The following is an 18485-nucleotide window of genomic DNA, read 5'->3' as shown; positions in this document are numbered from 1 at the left end:
TCTCACCTTGGTGAACTCGATATCAGGAATCCCGTTTTTAAGTTCAACCTCTCCCAATGCATATTCCAGATCCTGTAATTATTTTCAAGAATCATAAGATATGAGGATAGCAACTTCTTCAGCATTTTTCAGCTATACTCTTATTTAAAATACACTACAGTATTTGAGCTACAAGGGAATTATTTACTTACCATAGTAAAACGACGGGTATTAATGCCTGGCGTGATGATATCCATATCAATCAACGCTTCAACAAGTAACGCCCAATCGCTATTCACAATATGAACAATTGATGCAAGCATGGCAAGCTGATGTTTTTTTTGCATCCGACAAACTAAACCGAAGTCCAAAAACCTTGCATAAAAAACATGGTTATCAAATCAAGATCATCTTGCCACAGTCAGATTTTGTTGAGTAATGCTGAAGGATGGTCAAAAGATACCCTATTTGTCTTGAGGTTGTGTAACGGAGATTTCCAGGGTGTGGATCTGCATGCAAAATTCCGGTATCAAGGAGTTGGACTAGAGTTGCCTCTATCCCTTTGTTCACCTACAATGAAAATTAAAAAGAAAATCTAAGCCACTCGAACATCATATATTCAAGCAAAATGGCACATGCAGTTCAATACAAACAACTGAAGGCATATGCAAGATTAGTTATACTTTTTTTCACTGAGTCAATTAGGCAATGTCATAAACAAACAGTTACACGCCTTTACTAATAAACATTAAAATAGAATATCGGGAGGTTATACCATTACTATAAAGCATACGTTAACCTACCAGATCAAGAAGACGCCTTCTAGCTTCAGATTTTTGTTTCTCATTACTCTGAAGGTCATGATCAGAGTCACTAGAAGATATTGAGAGTAAATCGGTTGGGCTTTCGCCAACCATCCATTCCATGGTCAAGACTCTTTTGCGCGTTAGATGTTGATAAACTTTTGGAACCCGGATATAGGAAAATCGTGCGTGGGCTTCCTTCAAGAAACGAAGTACACAAAAACAAAAACAAAAAAATAAATAAGGAAAAAAAATAGATAATAGCAAGAATGGGAGCACATTACAGCATCTGGAAGTTAATTGCACAAACTAGATAAAGCACAAGTTAAGCCATGGACCGACAATGAGTACATCATACTTAAAGAGAACAAAATCAACTTCTCTATCAGAAGAAGCAGAAAGCATTAATTTCTGTAAAATTTCCAGTACCCGAAATTCAGAGGCATTGGCAGCCTCTAAATTAAAGTCCAATTCTCCAGCCAAACCCTTTCCAAGCTCATCAGCATATACACGAATGTCATTTTCTCTTTTTGCTATCTTTCTCAGTACACCTAACTGCAACAATTCAAAGAAATATCATATAACTATGACATGATTCAAGCAGATAGATTTGACATTACTTAGTAGATTCACACTAACCCCAAGTCGCAGAATGTAAACGTCGCGTAGCACTGCATGTCTTAGATCAGGACGCTGAACTTTCACTGCAACATCTGTACCATCAAGAGTCCTTCCTCGGTAGACCTAAAAAAATAGCATATTATTAGGCTTGCATCCTACTTGTTCATTCATATGATGATTACTTCTTGTAAGATAAAAACCAGAGTAAATACCTGACCAAAGGATGCTGCTGCTACAGTTTCTTGAGAAAACTGGCTAAAGAATGATTCGACAGGACCACCTAATTCCTCTTCAATGATTTTTACAGCCTCAGGCCAGGGAAAGGGAGGGATTTGGTCATGCAGTTCAGATAGAGCCTGCAGTATCAAATCATAACCAAGTTAAAAACATAAAAACGAAATTAGTTAGACAGCTGCATTTCTAAACCAAATGCATGCAGAACAGAGAAAACCCCATGGAAACATGAACTTGCAAGACATTACATTAACCCTACAAAGTTATACAATTGACAATAAGAAGCTAAAAGATTAAGACATGCGCAAACATAACTTCTATCTGACCTTGGAGATTTCGGTCCCAATGATATCTGGCCTGGTGGAAAGCGATTGACCAACTGGACAAGAAGAAGAGAGGGGACTATTATTTGCAACAGAGCATAGTACGTAATATATGGCTCTAAATGTAAATGGTGACTGATGTATAGTTTCATACTTCACAATAATAGGCAAATAGCCAGACCTTTGATAAAAGTAGGGCCCAAACGTAGCATGGTTTCTTTCAACACCATCCCAAAATTCTGCTCTGAAGCTTCTAAATTTTTGCCTTTGTCAGAAGCTGATGTTCGTACTCTGATGGCAGCAATCGTGACCGCGGAAAATACCTATACATTACAATCAATCAAAATCACTTCCACCATATATGTTGCTCAAGAAAAGCAAGAATATTTATGTGTGTTGTTGATATATCAACCAAAAATTCTAACAGATACCTCCAGAAGTCTTAAGGCAACGACATGCGGCCTGCAATTAAAGTAATCTGCAACAGCTTGCGAATCATAAACTTCAGGAAGTGGTTTTGACCACATCTTAGAAAGACAGTAAAAGTAACCAGCATATGCCTCTAAAGCTTTGACATCAGCCATGAACAAGTCCACCCCAGAGAGCCCTACCAAACCATTGGAACTGCATCAGCAAATGATCACCACTAACAGTAAATAAAATAAACAAGACGAATACATGAGGAAGGGGCCACAGATAATACAACCAATAATTACAGGAATATACAGTACTACAGATGAGTAGGCTGATTACTTCAATGATGATAATGAGAATGTAGGCAGTTCTCAGAAACAGAAAGTGAAACCAAAATTAGCGTATATTATACTAAGAAAGCGGTATAAGCTGATGCCTACATACATTTCTTTGTCAGTTATTATATTCCCATCACCTTTGCTCCAATCTACAGGAATACCATTAGATCAAGCGCAATAGGGATTTTGGTTGGAAAATCCAATCTACTCGTTCATCTTAATCACTGACAGTAATCGACTTCCCCTGATACTCCAACCTAAAGCTCTCAACTTTATAATCACAGTCACAACCATTGAATCATAAGACTACTATCTCGAGCAATGCATCAAACAGTTCAGAACTCATATATCGATCAAAGCATTGTTCTGTTAATGAGTCAGGCAACAAATTAAAAATCACGAAATCGAAGAACCAAACCTGAGTATGAAGGTTGAGGCCAAGCTTGTTTCTCCGAATTAGTAGAAGCACGATGATCCTCAAGATGCCGAAGCCAAAACAGTTCCTCAGCGGATTTGGTCACTTCCGGTACTCGGAAAGCTTCGTTCGCCCACCGGAGTCCGATTCCGATTTTATTCTTCAGGAAATCAAAGTCACTGCGTACGACATCGGTGAAGTGTCCGAGACCTACGGACACAGGTGGTATAGCTCTTCTCTGTTTCAATCGCCTCAATTCAGCAACGGCGAAAGGTGATCGAGACGAGCGACGAACTGGCGTGGGTATAGTTGAACAAGACGGCGATGGAGATACCGATGCCATGTTTGATCTGAGAAAACGAATTTAGTTAGAATTGTGAAATCGATGAGACATCAGAGAGTTATCGGAGCGGAGGAGATGGAGATAGTGAGAGTGCCGTCGTCCCCTAAAGCTTCCGACTGAATTTGTTTTTCCAGTTTCAATATTTTGTGGCGGAGAGGAGTGATCCACGTCAGCGTGATAAGGTTTTACCGATTTGGTAAAAACAGAAAACAATGCGGTAAGAAAATCAACATTAATAAATGGTAAAATAAAAATCAAAGTAACAATATAGAGTATCACCGGGACGATAGTATCGGGCCTATCGGCCCAATCTTTTTTTTATACATGTTTTTTTTTTTCACTTAAACATTTTCATTATATACTACAACTATAGAATACAAGGGTGGAATGCGGTTTTGAAATCCTAAAGCCGGCGGAACACAGAAATATCCCCGGATGCTTAAGCCCGATACGCGGGAAACACAAATTAAAACAACAAAGCCAAAAGAAAAGCTCTCAAAATCAACGAAGAAGTCGGAAGAGAACAATAGTCGCGGGACTACAAACTCAAGAGTCGATGTCCCAAGGACCTACAAGCGCAGAAGGAAGAGGACCAAGGATAGAGGCTACCGAAAAGTACAACATTGCAAACCAAAATACTCACTCTTATCGAAATATATATACTTTTGATTAAACTTGTAAATGTTTTTATTTTATTTTTCTTAGTTAATCACGATCACAAAATCCTAACTAGATAGTCCAAACAGACAACATTATAATACGGACTTTGATGTGATCTATGTTGGACATTCACAAACATGACAAATCGAAAAAAATATTCTATCGCCTTTTGTTAATAATAATAGTCTATGTCGTAAATTGTTTATCGTTTATCGAATTTAAAATATAGTATGACTATATAGACAATATATTCTATAAAAAAATAATTGTTTGAGCAAATATAAAGGTTTACTCTATGGAGATGGGCACAAATGTAAATCCAAACATCAATACCGTCTCGACAAAAACTTTCAAAATGCCAATCACATGAGGATATTTTTGATTGCTCTCTATCCCTAGTTAGTCGAATAAGATACGACATCAACAAACCCTCAGCAACAACACACAAACACCAAAACAAACCAGGTACGACATCAACAAACCCTCAGCAACAACACACAAACACCAAAACAAACCAGGTACGACATCAACAAACCCTCAGCAACAACACACAAACACCAAAACAAACCAGGTACGACATCAACAAACCCTCAGCAACAACACACAAACACCAAAACAAACCAGCAATGGAAAGAACGAGGGAGTGTAATAATTTAAGATATTGTTGCAAATCATGACATTGCAACAAAATTGAGACACATCTATTTTGGTACTGTTTGCGCTTTTCAAATTTGCATTTGCTGGACATATATTGCACAAGTTTACAATGAACTGATTTATTACTAGATATGTCGTATTAATGCAACATTATCGTATAATTATAACGCACATTTGCAACTCTAAATTGTTGGAATTTACTGTCACATAAAACGTATAGCAAATAGCATTACGATTTTCTCACTATATGTGTTGTAGTATTGCCAACGTTATTTATGCACCAAAATAGTGGTGTAATTATGACGTTTTAATACCATAAATCATCATAAATAAAAGATATGTAATATATGAAACAAATATAAAATGACACTAAAGATTATTTTGCATAAATTAGTATAAATGATAGAAAAAAATATAATATTTATATTTGTATTTATTTTGATTTGCAATTATAAAATAAAATTATTTTTATAAAAATAGAAAATATGTTTATTTGTATAAATGAAAATCATTGTTCAAATTCAACGACTGAATTTGTTTTTTTCTTTTTTCCAGTTCAATATTTTGTGGCGGAGAGGAGTGATCCACGTCAGCGTGATAAGGTTTTACCGGTTTGGTAAAAACAAAAAACAAAGCGGTAAGAATTGTAATAAATGGTAATAAGATAAATTAGTTACAGTAGTATAGTATCACCGGCACGGTAGGAACGGGCCTGTCGGTCCAATCTTTTTCAGACATATAAACGGATCACAAATCGAATAAAATCCACTTAAATCAAATTAAACCTACTCATAAACTATACAAAAGTACAATTACTACTCAATAATAGTCCTTTCTAAACTCAAAACACATAGATCATGCCACATCGCAACCCAAAATACTCACTCTTATCGAAATATATATATTTTTGATTAAACTTGTATATGTTCTTTTATTTTTCTTAGTTAATCACAGATCACAAAATCCTAACTAGCTAGTCCAAACAGACAAAATTATAATACGTACTTTGATGTGATCTATGTTGGACATTCACAAACATGACAAATCGAAAAAATATTCTATCGCCTTTTGTTCAAAAATAATAGGCTATGTCGTAAACTGTTCATCGTTTATCGAAGTTAAAATATAGTATGAATATATAGACAATATATTCTATAGATTTTTTAATTATTTGAGCAAATATAAAGGTTCACGGTCTGGTCTGCAATTTGCATGAAACAATGACTTCTACAGACTGCAATCTGCGGTATGTTTACCCTACAAAACCTACGATTCTTCTAACTCGTCCCGTGACGACCGGACACAAACCCCCCGTTGTGTGAAATCAACTATCCAACTGTTAAATATTCCTAATAATAGAGAATTTTATTTGTGTTTTAGGAGATATATATTTAAATGAAAAATGTGTAAGAACAACCTGTAATTCAATGATGACAACAAAAAATAAGATCGACAAGTGGCTGTATATGTGTATTATATCAAATTTTTATGAATGTATCAATGTAAACGTATATGAGTTGGAGTAAAAGACAGATCTAGAAGGCAGTATCTACTTGACCCACTTAACACAAGCCGATGTTCTCTCCTTTCCAAACACTGTGTTTTCTTTTTCAAGCTTTGCCCTAATTAAATCTGGTGTGATCCTGTGTGCTTGAGATCTTCTCTTCTATTATTATTATCCCAACACTTGATTTTGTTTAATTCTTTAATTCAATGTTCACATGGTATTACGTAGTTTATAGTTGGAGTTTAATGTACAGAATATCCTTGATTAAACACATAATCGATCGGAGACTTGACGCTGAATTATTAATTACGTTTTTTTAATCCGAGTGTGAACAATGACGACGTTTGATGCGTTTTCACGGTAAATTCGGAACTCTTTCAGTCTCTCACCAACATTATTAATTATTCACAAAAATTGTGGTTGATATCTTTACTATATAGACTAAACAATTTTATTAACTGAAAATGTGGGTAAATGCACTTCAGGCAACGTATTAGTATATTTTAGAATTGTTGACCAGTATAGTAATGTGGTCATTGTGAATTTATTATGAACATGTTGAGTAATATTCTGGTTTTCTTGCCACTAGCTAGTAATGTTTTAGGTTTCTCATATAAATATCATTTTCGAATGCATAGATTTAAGAAAAACTAATGTGATCTAGTGGTTAAAGGATTCACTATTAAATTGAAGAATGAGATTTCGAGTCTAATTTTGCATAGAGATAGATATAGGGGAAATGAGATACTACTGATGTTGACAACAAGAAAATTGGGATGATGGATGGATATGATAATTAACGGCACTGTTTAAGCTAATATCACGTGGAGAGGGCATGCATGTGCTTTTCGAACTTATGATTAAAGGCAAAGTCAACTATTAACCCCTTTGACCGTACTCTAATTTGCACGACACCACTTTTATTTCTTTTCTCTAAATCTAAATTGTCTTGGTTTGCTAAAGAAACCCAAGTTTTTTTCAAGTCTTGCTTGTAAGTTTTGTAGAACGAATTTTTTTTTTTTTAAATGCAAGCTTCTAACTATATAATTACTTGTATTTTGCAGGGACAAAAAAGTTAACGTAAAATTATGTTATGTGTACGAGTTACCTGAAAGATTATCATACTACACATGCGATTTACGTACTGTGGTGTGACTCATTTAAAACATATATTTCATACATGGTTCAATTTGACATGTATCAAAATTTTCTTATATGATGACTAAATACTTTGGGAATAAAATAAAGTTTACTGTTAGAAGTCCACCATCTACTGTTAAAAGTTCTGACTATATTAGTTGTTATATAGGAGTAGTACTACTTATATTCATCTCCAAATTTTTATTGGCAAAACAATTAAATGTGTGCTATTATAGTATAATTATCATACTGTGTTAGGCTATATATATCAATATATGTATCGTTATCTATCAAAAAATAATAAATCACAGTTAATTTATGGGATTACTGTTTTGGGTAAATATAAATAGTAGTATTTTTTATGCATCGTCGTCATTTCCAATGACATAGACACAGAGCTGATCCTCACTTCACACAGTTAAATGTCCGTACAGAAACTTGGATTGGTAAGTTCGATCAACCTGACCAAGTTGTAAACTTGATTGTCTCTCTCCAATGAACCTTCTTCGCCCAGCAGACATAAACAGCTCACTTCCATTATTATTTCATATTTTTTATTCTTTTTTTTTTTTTTTTTAAAGACAAAACCAAAGAACTCTGTTATTCAATAACATGTCTACTCAGATCGATTCTTCCACAATCATCATCATCTCACCACCACAACATTCATCATCAAACACATTAACCTCAAAAAAATGCAACCCAATTCCCACATCATCATCTTCGTCTTCTTCATCATCTCATCATCACTCATCATCATTACTGTTACTGGGTATGGCTCAACGGGAACAATCGCCGCAGCTTTTGGCGAAAACGGATTCTTCTGCGCCATTGACGCTAGCGGGAAGCAAGAAGTCATCTGTTGGGATAGAGGAAACACTAACCGATCACTAAACCGTCCCCCGGGTGAAATCTCCGGTTATTCTCCACCCATGACTTCGCTCTCAGGTGGTGAAGGTTTTCTCTGCGCCATTACGTCGAACACTTCGCGTGCGTTTTGCTGGAACCTTCAAGATCCTTCTGAGAATCTCGTTCCTCGAGCTTTTCAATTCAATTCTTACTCCCAGATCGCTTCTGGCAACAACCATGTTTGTGCTATTAGTGGATTGTACTATTCAGGTCCTGATTATGGTCCTGTTCATTGCTGGGAGTATAGTGATAGCACCAATTTCACATCTGGTCTTCTTTGGAACTCTTCGTTTCATAGTCCTTACATAGATAGTCTCATGTTTCGTAAGATTGTTTCTGGAGATGGGTTTACTTGTGGTGTTACTAAAGATGGAGACTTGGTTTGTTGGGGACCTAAATCAAACGGTTTAGGTTTCTCCAATAATGAAGAGTTCGAGGTTTTGGCTTCTGGGAGGAACTCTGTTTGTGGCGTCTCGAAAGATTCAGGTCAACTTCAATGCTTTGGTGATGAAACAGAGTTTGGTACGTTACCGAACCGGCCTCGGTTTATAGCTCTTTCAGCTGGTGCTAATCATTATTGTGGTATACGTGAGGATGATCATGGAGTTGAGTGTTGGGGAAGAAACCTAACATCATCATCATCAGCTCCTAATACTTCAGGGTTTGTGGCGATTTCGTCTTCGGATTCAACAACTTGTGGTGTTAGAGAGCTTGATTTGGTTCTTGATTGTTGGAGAGTCCATGATTCTTCGAAACCTGATTATAGTCCTCCTTTGGAGTTATGCAGCCCCGGGGTGTGTTCCCCTCGCGGTAATTGTGGTGATGGTTCGTTTGCTTTCAACGCAAGTATCTTGAAAGAATCTGAGCTCACTAGCTTGTGCTCGTTTCATAACCTCAATATATGTTTACGGTGTGGGATCAGTTGCTTGGAAGGCTATTTCCCATCCAGCACTTGTAATCCAAACGCGGACAGAGTCTGTACTCCTTGTTCGCTATGTCAGAACACTTCTTGTTACGGTATCTGTAAGATGCGAGCTGCGAAATCGAAGACGCACGAGCAGAAAGAACAGAGAGAGGTACGGAGATTGGTGATCATTATAGGATGCTCTGTTTTAGGATTCTTGGTGATGTTGATTGGTTTGTCTTTCATTCCAAAGATGACAAAAGGTAGTAAAAGAGATGATGAAGAGAGAAGCAAGATGACTTGTTGCTTCTGTTTCGATAAAAACTCTGTCGAAGCTGATCCTGATCCCGCCCCTCAGTCGGTTAATCTACCAACCGCTGTATCTCTCGGCGAGACTAAACTCTTCCGTCTCTCGGAGCTTAAAGACGCGACTCACGGGTTCAAAGAGTTCAACGAGCTTGGAAGAGGTAGCTTCGGGTTTGTCTACAAAGCTGTTTTGTCTGATGGGATACATGTTGCTGTCAAAAGAGCGAATGCTGCAACGATCATTCACTCTAACAACCGAGGTTTTGAGTCCGAGCTAGAGATTCTTTGCAAAATCAGACACAACAATATTGTGAATTTGTTAGGATACTGCTCGGAGATGGGGGAACGGCTTTTGGTTTACGAGTACATGCCTCACGGTACGCTCCATGATCATCTCCATGGAGATCTCTCCCAATTAGATTGGAGCATGAGACTGAAGATCATGTTGCAGGCTGCAAGAGGACTTGATTACTTACATAACGAAGTAGATCCTCCAATAATCCATAGAGATGTGAAAACGTCAAACATCTTGTTGGACGGTGAAATGTGTGCAAGAATTGCGGATTTCGGATTGGTAAGCTCGAACGAAAGGGATTCAAGCAATAGTGATAGAGAAGGTGATGTGTATGACTTTGGTATTGTGCTTCTTGAGATACTAAGCGGGCGGAAAGCTATCGATAGAGAGTCTGATCCTCCCGGGATTGCGGAATGGGCGGTTCCTTTGATCAGAAAAGGGAAAGCGGCTGCGATTATCGATAGGAACATTGGTTTGCCAAGGAATGTAGAGCCTTTGCTTAAGTTGGCTGAACTAGCTGAGCTTGCTGTGAGGGAAAATCCCAACGAAAGACCTAATATCAGAAATCTTCTGAGTTTTCTTGATCTCATAGTCAAGTCTGGACTCACTTTTTAAATTTGCTATATAGCCTCTCAAAATGTGAAAATATTTTCAGCATTGTAATTTTTTTTTTTTACTCGTTACAAATTGTAAAATAATTGGTTATCAAAGTAATAAACCCACAGATTTGTTTGATATATATGCAATTAGAAAGTATAGGTCTAAAGTACGTGTTTTACTGGTTAGATTTTGCACTTGCAGTTGCAGTTTTATAATGATCAAAATGTAAACATACTCGAACCATGGAATGTTTAGGAGGATCTTGCGAGAGTTAATGGTTCGATTTTTGTTACATCTGTTTGGTTAAACCGGGTTTATAGTTTTTTATAGATAAATATGGTTTAATTTCAGTTGAAAACCAAATTTTATTCAGCTCACTCCACTTTGGTTGTGTTTATGGATAAAATATTCATTAAAAATCATATTTACTCATAAATGGAAAATTGACTAAAAGAGTCTAATATGATTTTTAATGAATATTTTATCAAATATTTGTACTCCTTCAAAATATTTTTAATGAATATTTTATCAAATTGACTAAACAACTATGACTTTATAAAGTCTAAAAATTAAATGTTTTGTGAACACTTCTTTTATTTATCAGTCAAAATTAAAATGCAGATTTAATTATTTCACTTTTAAAAAGGTATTCATTCATTTTTAACCTCCTTATTACCTTTACTAAAATAACGTCTGTACTCTGTACTTGGTTAGCAGATGTTCACGTGCAATCCAGAGCTGATGGAATTAGCTCAAATTTGAGCCGGTTAAGTTTATCTAACATACATAGAAAATAACTAAGACTTAACCAAATCGGAGAGCAATTTTGGATTTTTGGTTATACTGATTTACCAACTCACAAATTCAGGGGAAATTGCCCAAAAACTAATAATATCAGAGTCTATACATGGCACTTTGACCTAAAATGTTTTTTATTTTATTTATTTTTGGACAGAATTTAAGATATAACAAATAATAACTGTCTTATGTTGCAAATATAAAACAAAAGACAATTATTTGACCAATTTGGTTTAGTGATTGTGTTTTGTATTAGATGAAAAACACGTCCGTACACGTACACACTGATATTTGCTTTGCAATTTCCCTCCCCAAAGTTGCCACGAATTTCACAACTGCTATAAATTGGATATTTGTTTTGCAGTTTTCCCCACAAACTTTCTGTATAATTCACCCTATCTACATTAGAATTCCAAAGATCAGTACCTACCAAAATCGTCTCTTCTTCTCTACCAAAATCTCAAAGCCTTTAAGCCATGTGTTTTGTCTAAAGAAAACCAAAACACAATCTTTAAGTGTTAGAATAGATCAATTTTAAAATAATTTGAGTTTTGAAGAATACCATATATATGTTGACGAAGTTTATATTTTTTAGATTTCCCTAAACATTGGACCAGACCAGTATTACATCCCAAATTTTTCTTTGGTCGCTTTTCTTTAAACATGGACCGAACCACACTATACCGCTTGATATCTCTACATGTTAGTATATGATTTAAATATACGGAAACAATGGAGAGAATAAGTTAATAACCACACTAAGAGGTAGAATCTGTCTTATATGTAAAACACACACATATCACATCTCATCACATATATCGATAACGGCCTAAGTATAATTTAGAAATCGAATTAAACAACAATTGATTGAAAAAAAAGTGGAATGAGGCGTGGCCCTCGGTTGTTGAGAATTCTTTGTTGACCTACTTTGACTGATATTATTAGAAAAATACATTTCATCATTCCCTAATACCCAATCACAAGAGTTATAGGGACTAGTGTGGTCCATCCCCTTATCATTATTATAACACACATTTTCTTTAATGATTATTTACAACAAATATTCATTTGTTGGATGATATCAAAAAAAAAAAAAAAGTTGATTCCCAAAAGCAAAGAAAACATTATTTCTTTCTATTTTTTTCTTTCATCATTACCTTACCACCCATGATTTTATTATAGTCCCAACATCAAACTTCATATATTAGCATACAAGAAAATGATGAAACGAATGATTTATTCAAATTGATGTGATATGCTACGAGTCTGTAATATACTACTATTGACTATCTTAGCGAAATCAAATAATTGAGACTCAAAAGAAGTTTGGTATATAATGGTATACGACTATTGACTACACGTACGCAGGATTTATACAATGTGGGTTTCTTACTTATGCTTGTTTCTAACTTATCTTCCAAATATGTATTTCACAAGCAATATAAAAGTAATCTGTCATTTATCAGATTTAACTGTAAATCAGTTATTTGTTAACATAAACTATATATTATAAATTTATCATAAATAAATTTAAATCCTTCATAAACCATGATAAAAGTTTCTATACTAAAGATAGGAATATATACATTATTTTTTCTAATATTTAATTAAGCAAAAATTGTTTAATACATGAAATTCAAATGTCTTCCATACAATTTGATTTTTTTTCATATGTAAGTATCTAATTTTGTCTTTTATATCGTAAAGTTTAAAATTTGATAAACTTTAAATGGTTTAATATTATATTTAAAACCTCTCGAATATATATGAACGATAAAACATTTCTCTTGACTTCCATGAATGAAATATGTTTATAGACATTGCTGTAATATTATTAGAAAACATAAGTTCTTATAATGAAAAGAAAAAAGTGAAAAAGAAAAATGAAAAGTTGAGGCTATACATTGTCATGTGTGTTTGTGTCAACAGTCTCACGCGTGGTTGGATGGATGCTTGGAATAATTACAGGCACCGCAGGCTCACCCTTTCCTAGGGTTTCTCCAATTTAATAACATTTCAATTTTCTTAACTATTTTTCCTCAAATGTAATATTATAACAACAAATATCATAAAGCAAGTAAATAGCTACGAGTTACATAGTAATAGACTTATGACCCCAAAAAAAAAAAAGATGTATAGTAGTGGAGTATGATAAACGAATTAAAATTGATGCTAAAAGTTATACATTTTATTAATTCAATTCAATGATATAACTAATATTTGTATTTTATTATATTCAGTTGATATTGGTAAAATTAGGAAATAAAACATTAATTTCGCATAGGCAACTATAAACATTTATCTTTGCAAAACGAAAACAAATCTCAAAGCATCCATCTTATAAAACTATATATACATATTAACCATTGTCACACACAATAAAGAAGTGGCTAACGAATTAACAGTGTAAAATTTTTGGGTCAAACTAATGAAGTGCATAATCAATTAAGTGTCATAGTATCACTCAAGTAGTCAAGTGTAAATAACGTCGAGACTAACGGCTACGACTTTATATTAGTATATACTAATAGCGTACATCTAAACTGTCTTGTTGCTTAGTGTATTGGTAAATCACTTTGAGAACTTCAAGAAAATTTTAGTTATTGTTCTTTTTTATTTTTAGTGGTAATTAGCAATATTATTACAATGGTAAACAATAAACATATTTTCATAAGTACATATAGACTACAAAAAAAGCTAGTCTATATTTTTTATTACAAAACTACAATATGTGGCATTTTCAATGTAAGACCAACAAAACCAGATGCAATTATTGTAATACCTCACAAAAACAAAGTCCGAAAATGTGTGGTAATGCAACTTCGTGCATGTGTAAACAAATGTGTGAAACCAAAATGTAATAAGCACCACTAGGTTTATAAGATACAAGGGTAGGTCACAAGTAATATATACAAACAGATTCATAGAATTGATATGATTGAAAATATACAAAAGCTATCTGAACCGTACGGGAATGTAATAATTAGCTATCGATATAATCAACCATTTCCTTTTAAAAAAACAAAACAAAATGCCAAACTGATGTGAACACAGAAGAAATCCTCGTAAGACGTGTTGTGATATGACAAACATGTGTACTGGTAAAATACGAATTGAAAGAACGGAATCTGATGGTCACCAACAAATATCTATCAAAGGAATATATGGAAATCACAAGTCGAAGCCATATGATGGAATAGTGATGTACCTCTAATCTTCTACACATGATGAGGCAATGAATAGAGAGACTTCTACAAGCTCAACACAATTCAATAGATACCATAACATAATTACAAAAATCTGTATATATATGTATGAGCATATGCATGGCTCCTCATACGCCATCCACGGAGGTCATCGATACTCGATGGGCTTAGCGTATGGCATACAGGGAGCCAGGCATACATATATAATACATCTACATATGTATATGCGTCATGAAGACGTATACATGTTATGTAACTAATTGCCTAAAACAGATGTCTAATTCTATTTTGAAGTAATGCTCTTTCCACCTGGACATGCATGAACAGATATACGCAATAAATAAGGAGGAATAGAAACAATCTATAGCATGGATTGTGATTTGCATGTACGAGAATGGAATTGAAGATCTCTTTTTTTTGTTCTCTCTCTCTCTCTCTCTTCTGGAGGGATTGGGTTGGTGTTCTTGAAGCCTTAAATGACGATTTGTTGAAAGACAAAAAAAGAAGAAGATGAGAATCGACAGACAAAATATGGAGGTGAGATTGGGGATCCAGAGAGAGAGAGAGAGAGAGAGAGAGGGAGAGAGAGATTGAAGGTGATTGTGAAAGGAGGAGAAATGGTTTATATAAAACAATTAAGGGTGGGATGAGAGAGAGAGATACATATGTGTATATATATGAATATGTAGACAAGGGGTAAGCAAATTAAAGGAGAGATGTTTGGGTCAAAAAGAAAAAATAAAACATGATAAATGAAAAAGAAAAAGAGGAGCAAAGGGAAAAAGAAAGACCCACAAGAAACCCTAAGGAAAGGGGCAACAAAGAAGGGAAAGGCAAAGGCTAAAGTTAGGGCATATGTATTTATTTTTGGTTAATTTGTTTAGTCTTTTGAGAGTGAAACAAGGATTGCCTTGTGGGGTTGCTTTTTCATCTCAGCCTCTCACACACCCACTAAATATAGACATCCATGACAACATCCATCTATCATCATCACACATGCATGAGATCAGATGATGATGCATCATCATATGGATTGGTGGTGGGTATGATTAAGTGAGGAGCTAGGAAGGATATTTTCACAGGACATAATTAAAGAAGAGGAGAGAGAAAAATATAAGAACCCTAAAAGAGGAGAGAGTGTGTTTGAAATCTCCTTTTCTGAGTCTGGTGGTCTTAAAAAAGCTAAAGGTTGCTTTTCTCTTCTCTGAAGCTCATTTTGTCTGCAAGTGCTTGGATACACATGGATTCCTCTATCTCCTCCACCTTTTTCCCAATCCATTTTTTATTATTATCATTTCAATTCCGCATATATTCTTTTTATTTTATTAATTATCTCTTTCATATACTGTTATATGTATATATATATATGCATATAAAGGCTATTATTAACCGAGAATTATGGCACACCTCATCTCTATTGTCTACTGTAGTAATGTAACAACAAACTATGAAAAGAAAGAGCACGACGCATAACCTTACAACTAATTAATCGTACTATTCATCGAGAGGACATTGGCTTTAAGAAAGTATAGAGAGAAATGAAGTAATTGTTTAAACTTTTAAACTAAGATTCTCTCTTTGACTCATCTGTTTAGACTGAGGAACAATCCTTAGTGTTAGTTACCTAATCCTTGCTGTACTTTTGTCTATCCACCGATTATCACATGTCTTTATAAATTTATATGCATGCGCAAGCACTCTTATATAATAGTGTATATTTTCATATTTGTTGTGTGTTTCTATGAGAGTTGTACGTAGATTTATTCGCTCACACGCATCTATGGAATGAATAATGGTAAGTTTGTGGACCATCTGCATCGGGTGTGTTCTGTGAATCTATTTTCTCAAATATTTTGGTTTTAGCAAATAAATTTGCATCCATGTTACAAGTCAAGTCCTAGTGTGGACATCACTCTAAAATCTTGGGAATTACATCAGATATTATTTATACGTACCACAAAAATGTTCTTCTTGATTTTTTTTTCCCCTTATTTTTCAGTTATAACTAAACATCTATTTGTATTTTAATGGGTTCCATATGTGAAGTAAACAGTGGCTTATTATTATGATTTTAATATATATAGTAAACACATTTAATCATGTTCAGATCACAATTCACAACAAAAAATTATAACCTTCGTGGAACACTTCCAAATATTGTATATATATATCGCATTTCAGGTATTGCTTGCGGCCGGCGTTAGTTTGCTTTACGTGCGTCAATTAATTATGACATAAACGTTTGGAATAAACACGCTTCTATATTATCAACCTAAATGATAGGACTTACTATTCGAAGTAAAAAAAATAACAATGTTTTAATAAAGATCAGCAGCATGGGAAGTGTTCATATGACAGGACTTTACTATCCGTGACGATTGTTTTAGATGTTACAGTATGTGTAGATTGTGTGAAGGTATAGTTTGGTGGTCCACGCATGGATTAGAATGTCTCCAAACATACGATGCCGTTAATTAATATTTTGGTGCGGGATCAATAATAATCACTCCAAACAAGTTAGGTGCCAACTAACTAATCAATCCACACACACTATATATTTCTGTTAATATAATTTTTAATTGAAGTCCTAAATAGTTTTGTTTTGAGATTATATAGAAAACTAAACTTTATTCAAACTTAGTTTATCTTTTCTACCTAAATTATTGTTCAAACTAAACATATTATTATTACATCTAGACCAAGTTGATTGATTTTTCCGAAACTTGCAAGCATCTCTTCTTAACAAGTCGAGTCTAGGCCATATCCTAAGTTTTTTATTTTTCGATTTTTTTTTTTTTACTTTTTAAATCCTCTTCTCCAGCTTGTTGTTTAGGAAAAGATAATTCATCCTGTTGAATTGCTACTTGAAGAAACACAACTTTAATTAGTTTACGAAAAAGCCAAATTTTCTTTCTATTTTACTGATGTTAATTGTAAGTGCTTTTTTCTTCTAAACATTCACAATTTTTTCGTTTGAAATCATCTAAATATTTCAATTTTCGGGTTAGAATTTAAGATTTGTTCGAATAAATAATCAGATTTAAACATCTTTAGTTAAACTTGATAATAATCCATTAACCAAGCATAACACGTGGATTGAACTCGTCTAGCCAATAATATAAGCGTAGGAGGAGTCTAATGGTCAGACCCACTTCAGTAGATTAATACTATTAATTAATTCATCTCCAGATTATTAAAAACAAGAGTAGACGAAATAGTTGAAATCCGATTTCAGGACCCTACTAGCTCAGGCTTTAGCTTAGTTGACACCTTTGACCTTTTGTTGGCCCATGAGGCCATGACCATATTTTATTGTCGACAACCCATGACCATATACATACGTCTGTGTTTGTTATTCAGCACTCGTTTGTGTCGAACGGACCTATAATGCGACTCTCTTTTCGAGTTAACAAAGAAAATGTTTAACTCTCGGCCACTACTCATCCTTCTTTAGGCTTTCAACTGGTGTATAAGGTAGGTGGTTTTTAAATAAGAATTATTGTTCGCTGAAAGATATTCGGACTCATTCTACATACATATCGTATGAAACTATATATTAGTATCACTTAAAAAATAGTAAAATGGGTATTCCGAGTCATGCGTTGCATAATCCGAGTATAGTTCACCATTTAACAATATGAACTTGCAATACTAGTGGGTAATATAATATTCGTTATGATGTCAAACAGTTTGTAGTCTAGCTAAAACAACAACAATACGTTTCCAAAATAGGTAAAGCTCATCAGTAAAGAAAATAATCCGAGGTTTTTATGAATGGTTGTGACTCGAATTAGGCGTTTTGGGAACATCTTTAACGCAACGTAATTCAATTCTCCCAAAATCCTATAATATTTTTTACACTGCAACGGAATATAATGAACGAATAAGTAACTTAAGTTTTTTGTTTTTGTTTTTGTTTTGGTAAAGCTTTTTTTTAACTAAGTTAGTAAGTTATGATATTGAAAATATTTTTTTTTAAAAACGTCATCTATATATCATGGAAATGGTTCCAAGCAAAGTACATGAAGGGGTT

General features: G+C 34.3%; 2 protein-coding genes across 3 annotated transcripts in view; one reads left to right on the top strand and one right to left on the bottom strand.

Annotated features, from left to right (window-relative positions):
* The window catches only part of LOC104792734 (uncharacterized protein slr1919), an 8468-nt gene extending 4878 nt beyond the window's left edge, over positions 1–3590 (bottom strand). The window contains exons 1-11 of one of the 2 annotated variants that reach the window (XM_010518955.2): positions 3131–3590; positions 2392–2567; positions 2142–2283; positions 1964–2016; positions 1616–1759; positions 1422–1526; positions 1212–1337; positions 783–980; positions 443–549; positions 192–354; positions 7–72 (exon numbers count right to left, since the gene is read on the bottom strand). In XM_010518955.2, coding sequence (XP_010517257.1) covers positions 7–72; positions 192–354; positions 443–549; positions 783–980; positions 1212–1337; positions 1422–1526; positions 1616–1759; positions 1964–2016; positions 2142–2283; positions 2392–2567; positions 3131–3470 — 1620 coding nt within the window. In that variant the 5' untranslated portion in view covers positions 3471–3590. The remainder of the gene's footprint in view (positions 1–6; positions 73–191; positions 355–442; positions 550–782; positions 981–1211; positions 1338–1421; positions 1527–1615; positions 1760–1963; positions 2017–2141; positions 2284–2391; positions 2568–3130) is intronic. The other variant, XM_010518954.2, reaches the window with a different exon arrangement.
* LOC104792732 (serine/threonine-protein kinase-like protein CCR2) lies at positions 7869–10583 on the top strand. Its single transcript, XM_010518953.2, has one exon. It carries the CDS (start codon positions 8130–8132, stop codon positions 10461–10463), a length of 2334 nt encoding a protein of 777 aa, XP_010517255.1. The 5' UTR covers positions 7869–8129; the 3' UTR covers positions 10464–10583.

This window comes from Camelina sativa, chromosome 6 (genome assembly GCF_000633955.1).
Source record: "Camelina sativa cultivar DH55 chromosome 6, Cs, whole genome shotgun sequence".
In the NCBI taxonomy this organism is placed as follows: domain Eukaryota; kingdom Viridiplantae; phylum Streptophyta; class Magnoliopsida; order Brassicales; family Brassicaceae; genus Camelina; species Camelina sativa.
This window is presented reverse-complemented; position numbering and strand designations above follow the sequence as displayed.